General features: G+C 40.9%; 1 protein-coding gene across 1 annotated transcript in view; it reads left to right on the top strand.

Annotated features, from left to right (window-relative positions):
- arid1b (AT rich interactive domain 1B (SWI1-like)) overlaps positions 1-25488 on the top strand; it is a 457745-nt gene that overhangs the window by 99168 nt on the left and 333089 nt on the right. The window contains 1 exon segment of the mRNA XM_055639980.1: positions 11425-11562. Coding sequence (XP_055495955.1) covers positions 11425-11562 — 138 coding nt within the window.

The raw sequence follows: 25488 nt of genomic DNA, 5'->3' as shown, positions 1-25488 counted from the left end.
AAGTAATCGGTAAATTGAAATTTCAAAAGTTTTTGTACAAGTGTTGCCATCTGGTCTGGGCTTCCTCAAAGGCATTTAAATACAGTGCATTCGGAAAGTATTCAGACCCCTTCACTTTTTCCACATTTTGTTACATTACAGCCTTATTCTAAAATGGATTAAAAAAAATTATATCATCAATCTACACATAATACCCCATAATGAAGAAGCGAAAACAGATGTTTAGAAATTTTTATAAAATAATTAAAAAGAAATAACTGAAATATCACATTTCCATAAGTATTCAGACCCTTTACTATGACACTCAAAATTGAGCTTAGGTTCATCCTGTTTCCATTGATTATCCTTGATGTTTCTACAACGATTGGAGTCCACCAGTGGTAAATTAAATTGATTGGACATGATTTGGAAATGCACACACCTGTCTATATAAGGTCCCACAGTTGAAAGTGCTTGTCAGTGCAAAAACCAAGCCATTGCAGGTCCCGAAGAGCATAGTGGCCTCTGCATTCTTAAATGAAAGAACATTGGAACCACCAGGACTCTTCATAGAGCTGGCCGCCTGGCCAAACTGAGCAATTGGGGAAGAACCCGATGGTCACTCTGACAGAGCTCCAGAGTTCCTCTGTGGAGATGGGAGAAGCTTCCAGAAGGACAACTATATCTGCAGCAATCCACCAATCAGGCCTTTATGGTAGAGTGGCCAAACGGAAGGCACTCCTCAGTAAAAGGCACATGGCAGCCCCCTTGGAGTTTGCCAAAAGGCATGAGAAACAAGATTCTCTGGTCTGGTGAAACCAAGATTGAACTCTTTGGCCTGGATGCCAAGTGTTACGTCTGGAGGAAACCAGGCACCGCTCATCACCTGGCCAATACCATACCTACGGTGAAGCATGGTGGTGGCAGCATCATGCTGTGGGTATGTTTTTAAGCAGCAGCAGGAACTGGGAGACTAGTCAGGATCGAGGGAACGATGAACAGAGCAAAGTACAGAGGGATCCTTGATGAAACCCTGCTCTAGAGCTTTCTGGACCTCAGACTGGGGCGGTGGTTCACCTTCCAACAGGACAACGACCCTAAGCACACAGCCAAGACAACGCAGGAGTGGCTTTGTGACAAGCCTGTGAATGTCCTTGAGTGGCCAAGCCAGAGTCCGGACTTGAATCCGAACAAACATCTCTGGAGGGATCTGAAAATAGCTTCACTTTGACGCTCCCCATCAAACCTGACAGAGCTTGAGAGGATCTGCAGAGAATAGAGAATGGGAGAAATTACCCAAATACAGATGTGCCAAGCTTGTAGCGTCATACCCAAGAAGACTTGAGACTGTAATCACTGCCAAAGGTGCCTCAACAAAATACTTAGTAAAGGCTCTGAATACTTATGTAAATGTGATATTTCAGTTATTTCTTTTTTATTACTTTGCAAAAATTTCTAAACACCTGTTGTCGCTTTTTTAATTATGGGGTATTGTGTGTAGATAGATGATTTAAAAAGAATGAATTTAATCCATTTTAGAATAAGGCTGTAACGTAACAAGATGTGGAAAAAGTGAAGGGTCTGAATACTTTCTGAATGCACTATCAAAGCTTGAATCACCTAAATTCTCAGTTGTGATTCATTCAGTCAGGGTACAATGTGAAAAGACATTCTTTGGTCTGCCTGAAACTGGTTGACATCCCTGCAGAGTGAGATGTCCGTCAGGGAATGTTGCCGACTAGCCCATCCCAGACTGCAGGAGCACGTGCTGAGGGACGCACTGAAACTTGGTGCAACCAACGCCAAGGCTCTGTGGGTGAGGACCACAGTCGAGGGTCCTTCTGCTGTTGGACATTTGGGGGGGGAGGTTGTGGTGGAGAAGCCCCTCAAACGAGGGAAGGGATAACATCCCAGGGGACCATATGAGGCGCAAGGGTGCAAGGTATACTGGTGTTTCTGTGAGCACTACCAAATACAACGCTAATGAATGGACATAGCCACCGAGAATGGCAGAAGAATTTTTGCACAGTTCTTGTTTGTATAGATTTTTTATTTTGAATAAAGTTTCATTTTTAAAAAAACAAAACATCTTTGTGTTCTTTAAACCCAAAAAAGATCACGAGTGCAAAAGATCATACTGTCTCTTGGTATTGCATTTACATTGTGTTTAAAATTTGGTGCTGGTTCCACTGTTTTTTGGAATTAGACTCTACTAACAGAAATGACCACCACAAAGTGAAATCTCCAGGCATGGCTGAAGGATGTTTGGTGACTGAAACGCTTTGTGTTTCAATTTCCCACTGCAAAACTAATTGACATGTGATAAGAGATTGCATGAAATGCAGTATAAAACTTCCCAAGGGGAGAGAAAACTGAATTTGTTTTCCAGTAAATTGAAACGCATTGTAGTGTTTAACCATTCTGTATAAGTAAAAACCTGGCAGAAACAATGTGCTTCCATTGTAGAGGGATGTTTGAGACATTGCAGTTGTGCTGACAGCTTTTCCACCTGGTGCATGGGACAGGCGTGGTTCAATACCATTAACCAAGTTGCAATAATGAATCTATGTCCAACAGCAGTAACCATACTAATACATCCCATACCTTTTAATGTTTCAGGAACTATTACAGGTAATGGAAATAATTTATTTTTGCCGAATTTGTTTGTTCCTTATAGGTCCTGCTTATTTTGACTTTTCTGTGGAGACTGCTTTTAATTACTTCCTCTTTGTAAATTTAAGGTTTATGAAATTTAGTTTTAAGTGGAAATGCTAAAAATTGGATTTTTTTTTTTGCCTCTCGATCATGGTTTCATGTGTTAGTGAAGTCCTGATTACAATTCAGTGCCTATTAAAATACCACTGAAATTAATGTTGAATTGAGATCACGTGAACTTGCTGGACTATCTTACTAGTTAGTAACCTCCTCGATAGTTAGACTATCTAGTGTGTTCCAACCTTCCATTTATATATATTTTTTAAATCCTCCCAAAAATGTTAACAGAATTGCCTTTATTTTGTGTTGTTAATTATCTTACGCCTGTTGAACCTACATATGAGAGTGGATTCAGTAAAGATGAATCAGTTCCAATGTGTACTAATAAAACATAAATGGAAATTAGCTTGATTTATTCATTCATCCGTCAGGGGCCATGAGGAAAGGAAAGATGGCCAGGTTTGTGCACCATTAGCTCAGATATGGTAGCTGCCAATCCCTATTATCATTTATAGATGACATCTCGCAGCTGTGCTCTCTGGAGGTCGCACCAGGAATGCCGTACTGTAATTTGTGAAGATGTTGTGAAATCACTGAAGCGTAGCATACATGTTGAAAATGTTTGGATCTTCATGAATTCCTTATAATTGCATGTACACACGCATGCCATTTGAGTCGGGAGTTTGAATCCTGAAGGCTTGCGCGCAAATATGTCAGATATTCTCAATGCATTACCTGAGGGAGTGCAGTACTGTTATGATGCTAAACCAAGTCATAAATTATCTGCCATATCTCTCAAGAACTGCATTTAATTGGCTCCAACACTTCACAATGTGTTGAGAGTTGTTAAAGATATTAGACAAATGCAAGATCTGCCTTTTAATAAATCAATCTGCTGAATTCCTCTTGAGGTGCAATACTTTAGTGCATTAAAAGGAAACTGGTATGAGTGATCGTATGTACATAGTCACGTTGCGTGCAGTTTATATAGTTGTATTCAATCATAGTATAATATTTTGTTCTGATTAGCATTGCTTCGCCAGGGAAGGATCTTTGCAAGGTTGTAAAGATATTCCCTCCATGTGGTTAAAATATAAAGGTTTTGTTAATAAATGCTGGAGACTCTGTACTTATTCTGACGTTCAAAGACTGAGGTATTTTTTTCCTACATTAATCTTCAAGTGATCACACAGAGAATACAAAATGTGTAGCAAGGAACTGCAGATGCTGCTTTACACTGAAAATAGACACTAAATGCTGGAGTAACTCAGCAGGACAGACAGCATCTCTGGAGAGAAGGAATGGGTGATATTTGGGTCGAGGCCCTTCTTCGGACCGATCTGAAGAAGGGTCTCGACACGAAATGTCACCCATTCCTTCTATCCAGAGATGCTGTCTGTCCCGCTGAGTTACTCCAGCATTTTGTGTCTGTCCACACCGATAATACAGTTGTTTATGTTGTTAGTTTATTTTTGTACATTACTGTTGTAAATTGTTATCATATTTTTGCCAAGATTTTTTTTAAATTGTGCATTCTGTCCACTTTGCTTATATGCCTGGGTTGGAGAGTATTAGGATAAGGAGAAGTTGGACAAATGTGGATTGTTTTCTCAGGAGTGTCGGTCGCTGACGGGGAGGCCTGAATGAATATATCAAAGTTGATAAGCACTAATAGGGTAGATAGTCAGAACCTTTTTCCCCCGGGCGAAAATGTCAAAGACCAGAGGGTATAAACTATAAGATGAGAGGGACAAAGTTTAAATGAGATGTGAGGGACACATCTTTTACACAGCGAGTGGTGGATACCTGGAACGCGCAGCTAGGGGTGATGACACAATAGAGGCATTAGGAGACTTTTAGATAGGCACACAGACCTGCAGGGAATGGAGCGATACGGATCACGTTCAGGCAGAGATTGGTTTAACTCGTGTTTAGCATGGACATTGTGGGCCGAAAGGCCTGTTCCTGTGCTGTACCACCCTATGTTCTATGATTTTCGGCTTGCATTAAGAAATATTAATTCTGACATGAAGTGTTAAATACTTATGGCGGCACGGTGACGTAGCGGTGGAGCTATTGCTTTACAATGCCAGAGATCGGGTTTGATCCAGATTACAGGTGCTGTCTGTATGGAGTTTGTACATTCTCCCCGTGACCTGCGTGGGTTTTCTCTGGGTGCCCTGTCCGGTTTCCCCCCACGCTCCAAAGACGTACAGGTTTGTAGGTAAATTGGCTTGGTAAATGTAAAATTGTCCCTACTGTGTAGTAGTATAAACTATAAGATAGGATAGTGTTAGTGCTGGTAGCTGGTCGTTGAGGACTGTGGGCCGAAGGGCCTGTTTCCATGCCGTATCTCTAAACTAAGCTAAACTTGGGATGATGCAACGAGTATTGCCAGCAGACTGGCTGCGGGGTGTGTTCTATTATATTTTTCAACAGCAATGTGTTTTATGACTTTCACACCTGACTGGTGACATTCTGAAAGAGAGGGCTGGCTGCTTTAGTTTTCTTTTACTCTTCTGGTCAGCTCCATTGTGCTTGCGTTAAGACAGGCACTTAAGCATTTATGGAGTTCTTCACGGTGTAGAAATGCCAGCATTGTACAAGGACCCTCGTTAATGTGTGCAGGTTGACCTTCATCTTTTGTGCTTGTGTTCAACAACTGGTTGTCAAAAGTAAACACGATAAGACAAACTAGAGCACTTTGCAAGACTGAAAGAAGAGTGGCTCGGCAGGCATCTGGGTTAATGAGATTTGACTATAAATGATGTGTTTCAAAGCTACCATAGCAGCCAGTAAAGGATGCTTCTATTTTGGGTGCTGCTCATTACTCATTCACATAACATTCACTATGTAAACCCTGTGGCAACAAAGCCTTTTTAACAAAATAATTCAACAGCTTGAAGTTTCAAATGTCTTTTGGCTGCATATTGTTTACAACCAGAATAACAAGAATATAAAAGCACAAAATAGGCATGGAGTGATTTGATGGCAACAAAGCATTGCAAGTTAAATAATGATCAGATAGACACAAAATGATGGCGGAACTCAGCGGGACTGATCCATTCCTTCTCTCTAGAGATGCTGCCTGTCCCACTGAGTTACTCCTGCATTTTGTCTCTATCTTCGGTTTAAACTAGCATCTGCAGTTCCTTCCTACACAAATAATGATCAGCTTATTCACCTAAATTACGTACCATTTTGGTGACTGCCTCATTTATAAAGATGATTTACTTTATGATAATGCTACTTTAGAATGCTTTGGTCCATGAGTTGCTTCTATTAGTGCAAGTTGTTTAAATTAAATCTTAAGTGTGCTGCACTATAAATGAAAAGCTGGTGTATGGATATTTTTTGGAATGGTTTTTAAAGTAAGAGGGATGGTGACAAGCACAGCTGTGTTTAATAAGATTAGTTGTGAAGGAAGGAACTGCAGATACTGGTTGAAACTGAAGATCGCCACAAAAAGCTGCAGGAATTCAGTGGGTCAGACAGCATCTCTGGAGAAAAGAAATGGGTGATGTTTTGGGTCGAGACCCGATTATTATGTTTGGTAGTATTTGATGTTAATTTTTCAAAACACTGCTTGTGATTTCTCCAGCTTCAGGTTTGTTCACTCTTTAAATAATACTGCAGCCATGAAATTGTAAAAGGTAATACAGCACATCATTAGGTTCCAAAGCTAGAGTTTTTTAAATTGTAGAATGCATATGCAGTAAATGTTACATGTGTGTAATGCCCAGGAAGGACACTTTGAAATTAAAACTCCCAGAAAAGATGTGACTGATACACTGGTGTAACATAAACTTCATAATCTGGTATACGCTTGAAGGTTGGAATTTGGGATAACATAATTGATTGGCCTTTTGCTATATTGAATAGAAATAGGATCCAGAAAAAAATGTTTAACCCTTCTGTGAATCCTCAAGAATACTTGATTTAGATAATTTTGCAGGGATAGGTTTTTGGAGTTAAATATAACAGATTTTGTTCCTCTGGTTTTGGTGTTGCATTGTTTAAATTTTTTTTTCTGTGTCTTCTATAAATAACATGCTCACTGGTATGCTCCTGTAGTGATGAATTTAAACATCGTGAGGAAAAGTAATGTTTACATTAGAAAATATTTTCATTTACAAAGAGTTCAATATTTTTTGTAATTTGCTCTTCAATATTTGATGTAGGCAACATGGTTGAACTTTTGCAACCGAGGAATATTGTTAACTGTCTTGGAAACTTGCTAGCATCTAGCTCTCTCGATTAGAAAATGGCGTGTAGTTGAAGAAAACAATTTGCACCAAATATTGGGTTAATATCATGGGATGGTTACATTTTTTAAAATTTGTTGTAGGGCTTTAATCACATTTGTTGTTCTCGTGCTTCTAAAACATGAACTGAAAGTTCTTTCAAGAATTGGACTGAAGTGTAGTATTAATTTTATTTCTGTAGATAATAGCATATTTTAATCGTATTAACACAGAAATACACACCTGCAGATACTTAATGCCATCAAGAATTAATTAAAGACAAAGTCGAGACAAAGCACAGGCACAGTAATTGTTTTGTTGACAACCTACACTCAGCCCACCTCAAACTACATTACCTCCTGTTTGCTAAACATTTTAACTTCCCCTGCCATTCCCACACTGACCTTTCTGTCCTGGGCCTCCTCCACTGTCAAGAGTGAGGCCCATCTCAAATTGGACGAACAACTCCTTATATTTCGTTTGGGCAACTCACAACCCTGCGGTATGAATTTTGATTTCTCTAACTTCAAGTAGCCCTTGCTTTCCCTCTCTCTCCATCTCTTCCCCCCCCACCCTAGTTGTCCGACCAGTCTGACTGTCGTCCTAATTACATTTTATCTTTGTATGCTTTGTTGTCACCTTCCCCAAACTAACAATGGTCTTTTCTAAATTTTCCTTAACTTTGTCCCCTTTGATGTCTTGTTTTCACAACTTACCCTTACATATCTCTTTGTCTCCCTCTCCCCCGACTCAGTCTGAAGAAGGATCGCGACCCGAAATGTCACCCATTCCTTTTCTCCAGAGATGCTGCCTGTACCGATGAGTTACTCCAGCATTTTGTGTCTATCTTCCTAAAATGTCATGATGTGTTTATTGCAGGACACAAGAGGAAAAAATGTTGTATCTACTTGTTGATATAACTGCATGCTTACAATTTAGTCCAAGAACAAGGTATTTTCAGTTAAATGTGTGCATGAGTAAAATTTCTAAAGAGGGGCAAAACATTGTGTATGTGGGGAGGGATGGAACTTAAAAAAAAAGTTCAGAAGTATATTTTAACTGGCATAATTGCAAGTCATACGAAATGAATTCACACATTTCCAATTTGTCCTTTCATGATATCAGCATCATGTCCCTGTAATCCTTATAGTGTTACTAAAATAAGAAGGAAAGTGGATCACAATGTTGATCATTAAAATAAATATTAACTCTACTGTGGCACGGTGACGCAGTGGTAGAGTTGCGCTTTACAGCGCCAAAGATCCGGGTTTGATCCTGACTATGGGTGCTGTCTGTACGGAGTTTGTACAGACTCCTCGTGACCGCGTGGCTTTTCTCTGGGTGCTCGGGTTTCCTCCCACACCCCAAAAACATACAGTGAGGACTCGGTGGGATGAAGGGCCTGTTTCCGTGCTGTACCTCTAAACTAAACTAAATTCAATATTATTTTATCTAACATACTTTTGTATAAAGTTGCGCTCTGGATCTAACTGAGAATACTGGAAGTCAAATTCCAGGCAACAGGAAAGTTACCAGCAATCGACAATTTTGAAATATTTGAAATAAAACAAACAATTCTAGAAGTACTCAACAATCACCTGCAATATTAAAGCGAAAACCAAAATTGGTCGTTCAAATTATTGGTCAATGTTTGTAACATTTTCTGTTTATATGTGGAAAATCTACCTCATCAAATAATTTGAATAAGTCCTCATTTTTTATATTTTGTGGCTTGCAATATTTTTCTATTTTGAAGGTGCTACATAAATAGATTTGCTGTTTTCTCATTGAATATATTTCAGAACACAGAATTTTTCACTTTGTAAGCAACTTGTATTTTAGGTAACGGGGTTCATACAATATAAACTCCCCAATTTGAGCTGGAACAAACTATTATTTACTAAAAAGTTGCTCTAAAGCAGTTCGGGTATTAATAAAATGGTACAGCAATCAAGTAAGCATAATGATTCTAAATTTCTGAAAACCTGTTAACCTTCTTAACTCGGTTTTGTATTGAGCTTCTCAAATGGTGTGAATATCCTTATGGAAGCCAGCTGTGATTTAATTGATGAGGCCTCAAGCAAAGCAAGGCCTCACTGACAGTCAATCTCACCAAAATGCTTTGATAGATAGTGAAGCTGTACCCTTGGCTGAACTGAAGGGAAATGAATGCAGTCGCAGAATAGAGGTGCGGGTTTAGCAGGCAGATTTCCAGTATAAACTCCAGGGAAACTGCAAGAATTTGAATCACCCCTTGGCTCTGTGAGATGCAGGCAAATGTCATTAACAATTAGCTTAAATCTTTCAGTAAAATTAAATGAAAAATATTTATTTTGGTTCAGGCAATAAATGACAAAACTAGAGTTTTAAACTGAAATCTACATAGACAAACCAGTCTAAAACACTAGTTTAATTGTACAATGGCACATATATGAGGAAATATTCTCAAACGTTACATTCCAGTGGAAAAAACCAAAAGCTCCATAGTAGAAGGGATCCATCTTTGGCTGTCCAAAGAGGTTACGTATAACATGAAAAGAAGAGGCTTATAATGTTGTGATACTGTTCATTAAGCCGTAGTATTTCAGGAATTTTGATATTGGGAAAATAATGGACGACTTGAGTACATTGGCAGAGTTTTTAAAATATGTAAAAAGTGCACATTGTCAGATTTTATTAAAGGCCATTTTTAAACATTTTGGTTTCACCATGTAGAAATTACAGCTGTGTTTATACATAGTCCCCCCCCCCCCCCCCCCCATTTCAGGGCACCATAACGTTTGGGACACATGGCTTCACAGGTGTTTGTAATTGCTCAGGTGTGTTTAATTGCCTCCTTAATGCAGGTATAAGAGAGCTCTCAGCACCTAGTCTTTCCTCCAGTCTTTCCATCACCTTTGGAAACTTATTGCTGTTTATCAACATGAAGACCAAAGTTGGGCCAATGAAAGTCAAAGAAGCCATTATGAGACTGAGAGACAAGAATAAAACTGTTGGACATCAGCCAAACCTTAGGCTTACCAAAATCAACTGTTTGGAACATCATCAAGAAGAAAGGGAACACTGGTGAGCTTACTAATTGCAAAGGGACTGGCAGGCCAAGGAAGATCTCCACAGCTGATGACAGAAGAATTCTCTCTATAATAAAGAATAATCCCCAAATACCTGTCTGACAAATCAGAAACACTCTTCTGGAGTTGGGTGTAGATTTGTCAATGACCACTGTCCACAGAAGACTTCATGAACAGAAATACAGAGGCTACACTGCAAGATGCAAACCACTGGTTAGCTGCAAAAATAGGATGGCCAGGTTACAGTTTACCAAGAAGTACTTAAAAGAACAACTACAGTTCTGGAAAAAGGTCTTGTGGACAGATAAGACGAAGATTGACGTATCAGAGTGATGGCAAGAGCAAAGTATGGAGGCGAGGAGGAACTGCCCAAGATCCAAAGCATACCACCTCATCTGTGAAACACGGTGGTGGGGATGTTATGGCCTGGGCATGTATGGCTGCTGAAGGTACTGGCTCACTTATCTTCATTGTTGATACAACTGCTGATGGTAGTAGCATAATGAATTCTGAAGTATGTAGACACATCCTATCTGCTCAAGTTCAAACAAATGCCTCAAACCTCATTGGCCGGCAGTTCATTCTACAACAAGACAATGATCCCAAACATACTGCTAAAGCAACAAAGGAGTTTTTCAAAGCTAAAAAAGTTAAATTCTTGAGTGGCCAAGTTAATGACCTGATCTGAACCCAATTGAGCATGCCTTTTATATGCATTGGCTAAAGATGACTGCAATCCAGGCCTGGCAGAGCATCACCAGAGAAGACACCCAGCAACTGGTGATGTCCATGAATCGCAGACTTCAAGCAGTCGTTGTATGCAAAGGATATGCAACAAAATACTAAACATGACTACTTTCATTTACATGACATTGCTGTGTCCCAAACATTATGATGCCCTGAATGGGGGTGGGGGGCGACCATTTCAGCGACTGCCGGACCAGTCCAAGGTCGCCAAAAATTTCCAACATGTTGAAAATTTAGTGGCGACCAGAAAGATGCAACAACTCTTTGGGTGACTAGGAGACCTCACGATCATACAGGCGACTCCCTGTCGACATGCCCCCTGGTGACACCCCGCGACTTGTAGCCTGTCTGGTCGTGAGAGGTCTCCCAGTCACCCAAAGAGTCGTAGCAACTTTCTGGTCGCCACTGAATTTTCAACATGTTGAAAATTTTTGGCGACCTTGGACGGGTCCGGCAGTCGCTGAAATGGTCGCGAAAGTGGGACAGGCCCTTTAGAGTACAAGAAAAAGTATGATTTATAGAAATAGGTAAAACAAATGAATTTGCAGTTTGATGATAATAACAACAGTATGTTATGATGAAAGTGCTTTATATGAAGCTCATACATGAGATCTGTCTGGGTAATTTCATCTCTCTCATGAAACTCTATTTTGGCTTTCCTTTGGTAGATGCCCCCACATTATAGTCAGCAGAGCATGAGTGGTTACTGTCAGCAGGGCCAGCAACCGTACTACAATCAACAACAGCAACAACAGCAACAGTCATCATACATGCAGCAGGCACAACAGAGGTACCAAGCCCAGCAGGTAGGTATATCTATTTAATTGATGCAATTAGATTCCAGATAATCCAACAGCTTGGACGACACATTTTAACAGAAATAAAAAAGATGCATTGTTTACTTTTGACCTAATGCTGGCAGCATTGATATCTAGACTGAATCTCAGACTAATTTGTCTAATTGAAAATGGTGTTTAGATGCGTGACGGGTTATTTTTATAACAAGTCTGTCGTTCTTGGTTTTCTACTCTTAATATATTTCAAACCAGTTACATCTGATTCCCAGTTGTTTAATGGTGATCAAGTGGTTGGATAAATGCATGCTATGTGATCATAAACATTGAAGTACATCAGCAAATGCAGCTACTCCATCTGTCCCCTTGTTTGGCTGTTTACTTACTTGTAAAGATGAAACAAAACTAAGCTTTAGACTTAACAATTAGATGATTTTGGCAAAATCATATTTGACGCTCACGTTTCATTTGTGTCTGTCTTACTTTTCATTAGGTCAAGTAATAATATTTGAGAATTGTAAGGCTGAATTTAAAAGCTGATGTCCATTGCTTTATTATTCTCTTGAAAAAAAAGTTATTTCTGATTTTGAGAGAAGGTAGTTTGACATTTTTGTTTTTGTTTTATATGCTTCATTTTTTCGAGAATGGTTACTCCAACAGTTTTTTTTCTTTCTTTCTTTGTTACTTTTTATTATAATATAATGTATAGTAGAATTGGAATTAAAAAGAACCTCATCATGAAAAGTGAATCCTTTAGCCGTATATTGAAAGTCTGTTGGTGATGCTTCCCGAGAATTGAAATTTAAAATTGATGAATTTTATGAGGGAGTGATTGTTCTGAATGTAGAAACAAGGAATTGCATGATTTACAAAGTAAAGACACAAAGTGCTAGAGTAACTCAGCAAGCCAGGCAGCATCCCTGGAGAACGTGGATAGGTGACGTTTCGGGTCGGAACCCTTCTTTAGACAGATCTGGTGGGGAGAGGGAAGAAAACTGGAAGGGCAGGACAGGCATGACCTACTGAATTACTCCAGCACTTTGTGTAAGTGATTATGCTGACTTGTTAGTCTTAAGTTGGATTGGTACGTGAGCAAATATGTACAAAATAATAATTTTACAAATATCTTGACTCAAAGAAAGCTAGTTGGTATTTCATTCCATTCATCGACACTTCCAGTATAATAGGAAAAGATGAAAAGGAGAAAAATACTCATGATCTTTATGAGTTAGATTCACTTCTGTGCAGTCTTTTGGAATTTATGTTGTGAGTTTCACTGGACATAAAAGGGTGAGGCAACATCTCAGCTGCTGGAGTGTATCTTCAGGAACAATATACCCAGAATATTGTTGTCTGCAGCCACTTATGGCAAGTATATTTGGAGAAAATGACCACAGAAATATGCTCAAAGCCAAATGGTAGGTGGACAGAGGAAACCATTTAAATTTGTTATCAATTGAATAATTGTAAAGTTGTAACTGAATCTTGGGAATCCCTGTCTCACGGCCACATAAAAGTAAAGAAAGAGCATTTGGAATGAAGCAAAAAGTGTGGAAGGAGGAAGGATTCTCTTTCAAGCTACTCACCTCCCCGCACATCAGGCATCTCGTGCCCTATCTGGAGAAGAGCATACTCTTCCTACATTTGTCTCATGAGAACCCAGAGAACTGTAGTGGAAGTGAATCATCGATCTTTTGAGCTATCTAGAAAGAAAGTGACAACCCATTTTGGTATTGAGCCCAAAACATTCTGTTCGAAGGTTAGAAAGATTGGATGCCGACGGTTGTATTATTTTTTTCAATTGTGGTTATTTTACAATAACTTTGTCTATAAATCTCCAATGATTTAAATCAGCCCTCTGCTACATATGATTACCTCCTAAACCTGGGGTGGAAGAGCAACATACTGGCTTTACATTGATACTCTGGATCTTTTGCAGCTTTTTTTTCGTAGAAGGCTTGGGTTTACTCAGATAGAAAAAGGTCATGATTTCAGAGTCTCCTTTTTCAGAATGTCTCATTGGTAAACAACATTCAGTGAGAAGGAAATAATTTTTAGCAAATTGTATTTTGATTATTTTGTGAAATACGATTGAAGCATCCAGTTTGAAAATAAATTTCCAGTGACTTTATTAAATAATTGCATTGTCAATGTCACCATTAAGAAGGTACTAGGAGGGACTTCCTCATGTGGAGGTGAAGAAGTGTGTACTATTCCAGGAAGCTCCAATGAAAGATTAGTGATGTCTCAAATAATTACCTAGTATTTGACTTAGTGGTGGTGATTTTCATGTGTTGCTTAGACAGTGCATTCCAGATGATGGAGATTGTTTTTGGGAAATGTGGTCCAAGAAGCAGCTTGAATAGTAAGTCGAAAACCAAGACTAGGAGTTAAAGGCAGTTACACGTGCTAGTTAAAGTTAGCAAGTGGAATAACATCTGGGATTAATGTTTGGAACTTGCTGTTCATCATGATGGACTCCGGATTGGAAGCATTAAGGGGCATTAAAATTTACAGGTGATGCCATATGTTTAATTATGATGAACGTGATGTGTGAAGTGGAGAATATTGCTGAAAAGTCCATGAGCTCTCCAGAAAATAAAATTTTAAGTGGAGACGAGGAGGAATACAAGATTACACAAATTATCAAAAGTGGGGACACAGTTTCATGGGTCATGAGAAAGCCGAATTTGAGTTTTTTTTTAAATGGCAATAGAATTTTGATTGGATTATTTTAAAGTAACAGACAAAATCCTGAGGTCTATATTTTAGAAGGGATGTAGAGATCTTTGTTGCAGTGCAAGCAAAATAAGAAGTGGATGGTTATTATTAGATTAACAAGGGCATGGATTTAAAGGGGACCTGAAGGGCAACTTTTTCACTCAGTAGGTGCTGGGTATATGGAGCGAGCTGCGATAGAAAGCGGTTGAGGCGGGTACAATTACAACATTTAAAAGCCATTTAATAATAATGGTTTAGAGGGATATGGACCAAATGGGTCTAGCTCAGGGAGATAGCTGGTCAGCTCGGCAAATTGGGCCCAAGGATTTGTATATCTATGATTTTAAGAAAATATTTTCTTAAGAGAATCAAACATTCCGTAGGAAAAGACACAAAATGCTGGATTAACTCAGCGGGTCAGGAAGCATTTCTGGAGAATATTAATAGGTGACATTTTGGGTCGAGGGTCTCTCAATAGGCAGAGATAGATAGATTTGGGTGTCAGAGGTTATCGGGAGAAGGCAGGGGAATGGGATTAGGAAGGAGTGATAGGTCAGCCATGATTGAATGGTGGAGTAGACTCGATGGGCCAAATGGCCTAATTCTACTATTACTTAGGATCATATCATCTTACAATCCATGTTCTGAGATGCTGTCTGAGCCGCTGAGTTACTCCAGCACTTTTTGCCGATTTTTCTAAACCAGCGTCTGCAGTTCCTTGTTTCAAAAATTTCACAGGCTTTGGTAGTCTCAACTTGTTGGTAGTCATTCTTCACGATTGGCCTGTGATAGTGTCAACAGACTATTTGACTGCATTTCAGCTGAGAATTCTGACATAAGCAGGGCAATTTCTGCCAGCTTCATCCTGACTCCGATTAATGTGATAACAGCTTCCTTTCACTTTGCAAATACCAACCAATGCTGTATGGATAGTAGATTAATCCAAGGATATTTCTTGTGTGTTTAACTCTGTGCCACATCGGACAGTGCAATATTTTTACATCTGTTGTCTGAGTGTCGGCTTGTACTCGCTAGAATTTAGAAGATTGAGGGGGGATCTTAATAATAATAATAACTTTATTTATAAAGCGCTTTTAGACAACATCAGTTACCACAAAGTGCTGTACATAGGAAGTCAACAAAAAGTTATTACAAACTACTAAAACCATTAAGACGACAGGACTATAAAAACAGTAAAAATTAAAAGACATTAAAAGCACTAAAACACGTACAATGTCTCAGCCAGTGTCGAAAGCCAGTGAATAAAAGTGAGTTTTTAGGGAGGATTTAAAGATGGACAGTGAAGGGGCCTGTCTGATCTGCAGCGGCAAGGTGTTCCAGAGTGCCGGGGCAGCAACAGAAAAGGCTCTATCCCCTCTGAGCTTCCGCTTAGACCTTGGTACCTCAAGGAGCAGCTGATCCGCTGACCTGAGGCACCGGGTAGGAGCATATAGGTGGAGCAGCTCAGAGAGGTAAGGCGGGGCGAGGCCATTCAGTGATTTAAAAACAAATAAAATAATTTTAAAATGAACTCGAAAGTGCACTGGGAGCCAGTGAAGGGAGGCCAAAATTGGCGTAATGTGCTCCCTCTTTTGAGTTCCGGTTAAAAGGCGAGCGACAGCATTTTGGACCAACTGGAGACGAGCCAACAAAGCTCGTGAGACTCCAGAGTAGAGCGCGTTACAGTAATCCAGCCGAGATGAAATAAAGGCATGGATTACTGTTTCAAAATGCTGCCGTTCGAGAATGGGCTTCACCTTTGCCAGCTTCCTTAGGTGAAAGAAGCTGGACTTATCCACTGCGCCTATTTGTTTATCTAATTTAAAATCACCGTCCATCAAAAAACCCAGGTTTAAAACTGTTGGCTTTACGAACACTGCAAGTGGACCCAAGTCAACAGTGGTAGGTTCACGGCAGCCATTAGGGCCGAACAAAATCACTTCTGTCTTTTTTTCGTTAAGTCCCAGAAAGTTTAAGGCCATCCAGGAGTTAATGTCCTCAAGACAAGACAGAAGTGATTTTAGGGAATAATTATCTTCTTTCCTGAGTGGCATCTTATAGAAACTTACAAAATTCTTAGGGGGTTGGACAGGCTAGATGCAGGAAGATTGTTCCTGATGTTGGGGAAGTCCAGGACAAGGGGTCACAGTTTAAGGATAAAGGGGAAATCCTTTAGGACCGAGATGAGAAAAACATTTTTCACGCAGAGTGGTGATTTCTCTGCCACAGAAGGTAGTTGAGGCCAGTTCATTGGCTATATTTAAGAGGGAGTTAGATGTGACCCTTGTGGCAAAAGTGATCAGGAGGTATGGAGAGAAGGCAGGTACAGGATACGGAGTTGGATGATCAGCCATGATCATATTGAATGGCGTTGCAGTCTCGAAGGGCCGATTGGCCTATTCCTGCACCTATTTTCTATGTCCTATTCTATGCTACTTTCTCTGTTTTTTGGAATGCTTCAACTATTTTATGCATTCGTAATCAAAAAAAATGTTAAAAAATGTAAAAACCGTTTTCAGGAGGTTACTAATTGAAGGGTTGATATCACTCGTTGCTTTAATCGTTGTTAATTGGTATCTTTTACGTTGGGCGTAGGGAAAGGATCCTCCCCCAGTGATTGTCATTCTCTGCACCTTTCCCTTTATTTGGTCTGTAATTGAAGATCTCTTTACTTTGAGCTGGTCAGGAGCAGTTTTGTGAATAGAACACTTCCAGTTTTATTTTGTACATTTGTACTATCAGGGCTCGAAATTAACGGTTGCCCGGGTGCCAATGACCACTCAAACTGCCGCCGGGCAACCTAAATGCGAGTCATTTTGCCCGGCTTGGCAACTTGGTTTATACCGAAGATAGACACAAAAAACTGGAGTAACTCCGCGGGTCCGGCAGCATCTCTGGAGAAAAGGAACGTGCCGTTTTGTGTCGGTGACGGTTGTGGGAAAGATGCTAAGTGTGGCGTGACAGAGGGTCGGAGCGAATGTCGGGTGGCGGCGGCGACAACTCCATCTCCTCCTCCCGCACCCCGCCCCGCCCGGCCTGTTAGCGGTAGCTGCTGCCACTCCGCCAACGGTGCTTTCAAAACAGACCCTTGGAGGAGGGAGGTGTCGGTCAGAAGCGGAACTAGAGTAGGGAATAGGGGGGGGTGGGATGGGGGGGGGGGGTGGGGTGTATTTGGAGGAGGGAGACGAGCCAAAGCACTCTCGACAGATCTGCACCGCAGCCAGGACCGATCCCTGGTCTCCGGCGCTGCAATCGGTGCCGAACCGCGACTGGACCATCCCCGTTCGCACCCGAGAGCTTCCACACGCCCGGGGATGGCCAGAGGCGCCGGGAGTCAGACGGGCGCGGTGCCCCCAGCCAGCGCAGAGAAGCAGCGTTAAACCCAGCTCTGCCTGTCCCGCCAGGTTAACCAGCAGCCATGTCTGGATTGAGACGGGGCTGTAGGCGAGACAGGCAGTTGGACTGCATTTAGCACTGGATTGAGCTGAAATTACCGTTCACAGAAGCCTCCGAAGCCTCGAGCGTGTGTGTGAGTGTGTGCATGCGCACGCGGCCGCTAAGATAATCTGTCCGCGGTCCCCTCTATATTTTGGTTGCGATTTATGTGCCTGACAGGTGTTGTCCGAGGAGCGCTGGCCTTCGTTCCCACCTCCTCTGCCCCTTCCTCGCTCTCTCGCTCTCTCCTCCACTCCCCTTATCCTGAGACCCCTCCTCCTCTCCATCCCGCACTGATCCCCATTTCTGTCTCTATTCAGTCCTCACTGACATCCCCACTCCCCCCACCCACCCCCCCCCCCAATCTATTCATCCTGCACTGATCCCCTAGCCACCTCGCATTGATTCTCCTGCCACTCCCCATCAATCCTACACTGGTCCCCCAATTCATCCTGTACTGCCCCCTGCCCATCCATCCTGCACTGCTCACCCTTCATCCTGCACTGCTCCCCCCATCCATCCTGCACAGACCCCCCCCCCCCCCCCATTCAACCTCACTGGCATCCCCCTCATAATTTTACCTACTCCAACCAACACTCACTAATTCCCCTGCCTCAATCCATCCAATCCACACCGATTCATACATCCCTCCCCCCCTCCCCACCCCATTGTTCTGGAAATGTCTTCAGAGCTAACATCGACCATTTTTGATAACGGAATGCAATCAAATATGTTTTAATTCCCAATGTTATTATTTGTTTTAATCCATAAAGATGGATTAATTACATTTTGAACACGTGAAACATTAAAACCGCAGTGTTCAATTGTCACTGACACGTTATTACAGAATTCATTTTAATGGCAAATCAATGCTGTTAATATGGAGTATCAGTACTGTAGTTATTTAATGAGCAACATTCACAACTATACGTTGGATTTATCCAGGTTTTACTTCTACAGTCAGTCGTATACATCACAAATTTGGTCAGGAGATATTTCAGTTGAAATTTTAACGTTAATTCTGAAGTGGGAATGATGGAAAAAGTGTTTATCAACAATTTTTTTATTTAAATGGTGCTTACAAACTGGGTATCTTCATTGCCACATACATCTAATCTGAATGTCTAGTAATGTGGCGTCTTGACACCTTTAAATATATTACCAAACATTTGCTGCATTTATGTCCTTTGGCCTTCTCTTGTTAGTTAGTGTAATGTTTAACCTGTCAGATGGGTATAGTCAGTTTTGGCAACTATTATCATAAAATGCCTTTAGAAAATTCCTTGCAACCTGTATATTTTGTTGTGGATAAATTATGTGGGAAGCGAGAGTGTTTCTGTACCAATAGCAATAACGACCCATGCTATGGCCATGTCATGATAATGTTCGGTCCTTCACAGAAAACATGCTTGTAGTGTGCATGGTTAAGCATATATGTTATCAAGGTCCAGGATTTATTGACACAGGTTGATCATACGCTGAATAATCCAACCACATTTTTGTTTGGAAGTGGAAACAAATAATAAAAGGTGCATTGATTGCAATGTGTAAAAAGAGTTGTGATACCGTATTATAATGTTGCTGCATGTCATTGTGGTATATATCATGTCTTGATTGGTGAATATGTTAGTTTGTGACTTTATTTGAAGCAGAAATAATTTGTGAATGCATAATTCCGACTGGTAACTACGCACTTCGTCCGAGCACGCATCATGCAAGCCATCTTAAATTACCACCTAAAATGTCATTTGGCAACCTAAAAAGCTGCCAGGGTTGCCCGGCTGGCAACAGGAAAGTTAAGCGAAAGCCCTGACTATCCGTGTGAAAACTCATAACCATGTTATATCCTCACTGTGACCACTATTTTCCTCATTTTTGTAATGATTACATGACTGTTTCCAATGTATTAGCACTTTCCCAGTTATCTTTTCCTACGTTCACCATAGTGTCCAGCAAAAGCTTCAGAAGATGCAGGAGCTGTGGCTCGGTAATAAGGCAGATCAAACCGAGAACAATGCTGTTAGCAAAAAGAAGCAGATCTTGGAGATACTCTTAAGAATGTCAATGCTACTGTAAAATCCGTATGTGGTCCTCAGCCATCTGGTGGTTCACCTCAATGAAGTGCGCATAGACTGCCACTCATCACCAAACAAAATCAGATCTTCGAGTGATGTGCTGAGCATTTTTTCTTTGTCCTAAATCGGCAATCTACAATTGGTGATTAAGCCGTACATCACATGTCACAACTTCCACTTGCTTTTGCTGAACTCCCAGCCTGGCGGAAGTTCAAAAGACATTGCTACAATTATTACGTGGAAAAGCTTCAGTAGCAGATGTTATACCAGCAGAATTCTTCAAAGAAGGGGGCCCATTGTTTATTGTGAAACTGATAGAGCACCTTCAGGTGTTTTGGACAAAGACAAAATATCCCAGTATGCGTCGAACACCCATCTATCTGTATAAGCACAAAGGGGATCATCAAGTCTATAATCATCACAGAGTGATCTCTTTCCTCTTCAATGCTTGCAAAATTGTCATTAGAGTCCTGTTCAACAAACTGGGCCGCAGGATGGCGCAGCTGTAGAGTTGCTGCCTTACAGCGCTTGACGTGCCGGAGACCCGGGTTTGATCCTGACCACGGGTGCTGTCTGTACGGAGTTTGTACGTTCTCCCCGCGACCGCGTGGGTTTTCGCAGAGATCTTCGGTTTCCTCCCACACTCCAAAGACGTACAGTATGTCAGTAAATTGGCTTGGTAAATGTAAAAGTTGTCCCCAGTGCGCGTAGGATAGTGTTAATGTGCGGGGATCGCTGGTCGGCGCGGACACGGTAGGCCGAAAGGCCTGTTTCCACGCTGTATCTCTAAAACGTAAACTAAACTAAAACTGATCACTTGCCGAGAGCAAGAAAGTCAATGTGTTTTTGTGAAGGACATAGAACAACAGAAGTGATCTTCCCCAGCAGAACAACTTTAAGCGAGAGTGACAAGAACAAAACTGCTGCTTGTTCACATCTCTGTTTATCTCACTGAAGCTTTTAACACAGTCAAGAGGTGATATGGAAGATCACGTCAAAGTACGTTGCCTCAAAAGGTTTATCACAATTGTCTGACAATTCTAAAATGATTTGATGGCCAGAATATTGGACGACAGAGTTATTTAGATCAATTCCTACGCACCAATGGTGTGAAACAAGGCTGTGTGCTTGCCCCGCACTGTTTAGTACAGTATTCTCTGCAATGCTAACTGATGCCTATCCTGATAAAGAATATGGAATTAACCTTAGATAGAGGGCTGATAGTGCTCCATTTAACCAAGGGGAATTTTCAGCCTAAGCATGAGAAGTCACCTTAAGAGATTTTATTTTTGCTAATGACGGGGCATTCAATGCAATCTCAGAATCTAATTAATATACAGGAAGGTGTAGAAATGTTTTTGTCGGTGATACGATAACTTTGTCCTCAGAATTAGCACAAGGAAATTATGCACCAATCTCCACCAAACATACTACATACGGGAGGGTTTCGGCCGAAACGTTGCCTATTTCCTGCATTCCATGGATGCTGCCGCACCCGCTGAGTTTCTCCAGCACTTTTGTCTACCTTCGCTTTTCCAGCATCTGCAGTTCCTTCTTGAACAAATATCCTTGTGAATGGTCGGAGGCTTTTACAGTGAGCAGTTTTACTGGCCCTGGAGGCACTCTCTCAAGATCAGTCAACATTGATGACAAATCAACAACAGAAGTTAGATTTGATTTTGGAAAACTGAGAAGTAAAGTGCGGAATTGGACGAAACATCAATCAAAAGATCAAGGTGTAGGAAGGAACTGCTGATGCTAGTTTAAACCAAAGATAGACACAAAATGCTGGAGTAACTCAGCAGGTCAGGCAGCATCTCTGGAGAGAAGGAATGGGTGACGTTTCAGGTTGAGACCCTTCTGACTAGTCAGGGGAAAGGGAAACAAGAGATATATCGACCCGAAACGTCACCCATTCCTTCTCTCTAAGGGGAAACTGTATCATGCTGTTGTCATACCCACCCAACTCTGCTTGCAAGCCATGCCAGACAGCTTAGACACGTCTACATAACCTTCCTGTGCAGCATGCTTCACATCAAGTAGCAAGGGGAAAAAAAAAACAGATTCACAAATTTTGTCCTTGGCAATCCTCCCCAGCAGCTACACATTGTTGAAAGAATCACACACCAGGTGGGCAGGACATGTCAGAAGAATGCTGATAACAGAATATCATAACAGCTACTTACAGGAGAACGTCCCCGAAGAATTTCAACATTGCCATATGCCAACAATTGGCAACAACAAGCATTGGATCATCCTGTTTGGCATACCTGCATAAAATGTGATGCCTGTTCATATGAAGAATGGAAGAAAAAAAAGAGGAAACAAAGTAGCAATGTTACAAAATTATGAGATTTTAAAAATCAAGTCTGTAATTTATCCCATCAGATAAAGCATAAAAAGAAGTTTAATTTGACACCTAATTCACTTTCATATCTTCAGTATTAAAAAAAGTTATGGCCATTTTCATACTCGGAAATTAGCATCTTGCTTTTCCATTGACTTAACACAAAAGCTGCGAGTCAAAACTTTCTTAAAAATTAAGAGAACTGAAAGAAATTTTCAGTTATTATAGATCGAAGCATTCTGAAACAAATATGAAACAATCTGACTTGGATGACTTGAAATTAAAGCATATCATTAGTTTTCAAGAAGGAACTGCAGATGCTGGAAGATCGAAGGTACACAAAAATGCTGGAGAAACTCAGCGGGTGCAGCAGCATCTATGGAGCGAGGACTTCTTCAAAGTAGGCATACCTTGAGGAGATATTGCAGTGGAGTAGACAAAGTGTTCAAGAAGGAACTGCAGATTCTGGAAGATCGAAGGCACACAAAAATGCTGGAGAAACTCAGCGGGTGCAGCAGCATCTATGGAGCGATAACGTCTTCAAAGTAGGCATACCTTGAGGAGATATCGCAGTATCTAAAATTCAATTACTAGATCTAAACATCTATCAATTTCTTAAGAAAAGATTAACATTTTTAAATAGCCTAAGTGTCCAAATAACATTCACACAAGAATTCACAATATAACATAATTTTTAAATCTCATTGTCATGGATTTATAGAGAACTGCAGGTGAGCTTGGATCACCTGATTCCTGTGACTGCCCACAGCATTGTGGAAGAATGAAACCTGCTGAAGGTCAGATGCTGGCATTGATTCAGGGCCCATTCCATAACTCACTGAGCGCTGAACGATTGTGTATACTTTGTATCTGGCTCCTCCATTTTCTTCCAGCCATAACTGGTCTATTGAGCATGAGTTTTTAGTTTTAGTTTAGTGGTACAGTGTCGAAACGGGCCCTTCAGTCCACCGTGTCCGCGCCTACCAGCAATCCACGCACATTAACACTATCCTACACACGCTACGGACAATTTACATTTATACCAAGCCAATTAACCTGCAAACCTGCGCGTCTTTGGAATGTGGGAGGAAACCAAAGAGCTTGGAGAAAACCCACGCAGGTCACGGGGAGAACGTACAAACTCCGTACAGACGGCACCCGTAGTCAGGATCGAACCTGGGTCTCTGGCGCTGCAAGGCAGCAACTCTACCGCTGTGCTGCCCTTTGAATAAGATTGATAACCTCCATCGGAAAGGTTCTTTTTCCCTTTATTTTAATTTGCAGTCTATTTATGTTCTAATTAATTAATTCACATTAGTTAGATATTTTATTAGATTTATTACTTCAGATTTTTATTTTTCAATCATTCAAATTGATTTTGGCAACTTTTAAACTAGCCTAGATGGTGAAAGTCATGAAGCTGGTCCAATATATAGTTCTGTCTGAAGAAGGGTCTCGACTTGAAACGTCACCCATTCCTTTTCTCCAGAGATGCTGCCTCACCCGCTGAGTTTCTCCAGCATTTTGTGTCTACCTTCGATTTAAACCAGCATCTGTAGTACTTTCTTACCAATAAATAGTTGTTTGGTCTCAGTATTTATCAGGAAAATAAAAATTGCAGAGTATCAGACTCAGAAATGGAAGAAAATGCACGTTTGAGATTGGTGAGCGAAATATTTGGTTAACTAATCAATTGATGGCCTAAACGGAGAGAATAATAACCCACTAGTCTGGATCATTTGTATCAGTGCAGTTAAAAGCTTCTAGTTCTTCAGAGTAAATATCACCAGCAACTTGTCGTGGTTCAGCCACATCGAAGCAGTGGCCAAGAAAGTACACCAATGCCTCTACTTCCTTAGAAGGCTGAGGAAGTTTGACATGACCCCAACAACGCTCACCAACTTCTACAGGTGTGCCGTAGAAAGCATTTTATCGAGATGCATCACGGCATGTTTTGGGAACTGCTCCATCCAAAACCGCAAGAAATTGCAGAGAGTTGTGGACGTAGCCCAGACCATCATGCAAACCACCCTACCTTCAATTAAACGCATCTATACTTTCCACTGTGTTGGCAAGGCTACCGGCATAGCCAAGGACCAGTCTCCCCCGGGTCACTCCATTTCCCCCCCTCTCCTATCAGCAAAGGGGTACAGAAGTTTGAAAATGCATAATTCAAGATTCTTCAGTTTCTTCCCAGATGTTATTTGGCAACTAAACCATCCTCTCACCATCTGGAGAATGGTCCTGACCATCTATCTCATTGGAGACCTTCAAACTATCTTTAATAATACTTTATTGGACCTTATCTTGCACTAAATGTTATACCCTTTATCCTGTATCTATACAGTGTAAGACGGCTTAATTGTAGATCTGTATAGTCTATTTGCCGACTGGAAACCATGCAACAAAAACCTTTCACTGTACCTCAGACCCGTGACAATAATATACTAAACCAAGCAAAAAATGAAGTTAGGCAAGAGATAGTTAATGTTACTGTTACATATAATCGCAGGAAGCCGAGCGTGTGGGTAGCAAACATGATTTCTCTTTGGCCCTTGAATTAAAAGAAGAGGTGAAAAAACTTCAGGGCACTTGTCAACCAGTGGTAAAAAAGATTATAAAATCTTTCTCAGAGATGTTATCGGAAACGTTCTGGCCTGAAAATACACCAAATTGTTTCAAAAGGCGCATGATGTCAAACGAGGCAGTAATGCTATTCATTCATGTTTAAAAGCCCATGAAATTGATGAGGATAATTAAAACAACAGACATAGTTTTGATTTTCAGAAGGTGCCAATGTAGACTTGACCAGGGTCAGATTTAGGGTTCAGGGGACTAACAGTAGAATGGATCACAAGCTGGCTACAAAACAGAAGATAATAAGGGTACACTGGTTTCTCATTTAGTGGTCAGAATGCATTCTCAGAAATCAAGAGCACCAACGGAGACATGACTCAAATTCATCATTATTATCATTAGATATATGTGACCACAACTGTATAAGATTGTTTTGAATAGGGAGAAGACGGGACCTTGCAGGAAGGTGCTAAATTGGAGTAATGCAAACTACATAGTTATTCAGCAGGAGCTCGGGAGGGTGGGCGTTAGTCCACATCTGACGTGTGGGAGTTGTTTAAAGGCCGGTTGATCTATGTTCAGAACCAACATGTTCCTGTAAGGAGGAGGGATAATGATGGCAAATAAGGGAAAATTAGATAACCAATTGTCAAAAATGTTGTCAAATTGGTTAAAAAGAAAAAAAGATGCACATGCAAGGTTTAAGAGGCTGGAATTAGACTTTGTGACCTTTTGAGAAATATAAAGAAAGGGGGAAAGAACTCAAGCGGGCGATTAGGAGGG

Source organism: Leucoraja erinacea, chromosome 8 (genome assembly GCF_028641065.1).
Source record: "Leucoraja erinacea ecotype New England chromosome 8, Leri_hhj_1, whole genome shotgun sequence".
NCBI classification, from domain to species: domain Eukaryota; kingdom Metazoa; phylum Chordata; class Chondrichthyes; order Rajiformes; family Rajidae; genus Leucoraja; species Leucoraja erinaceus.
This window is presented reverse-complemented; position numbering and strand designations above follow the sequence as displayed.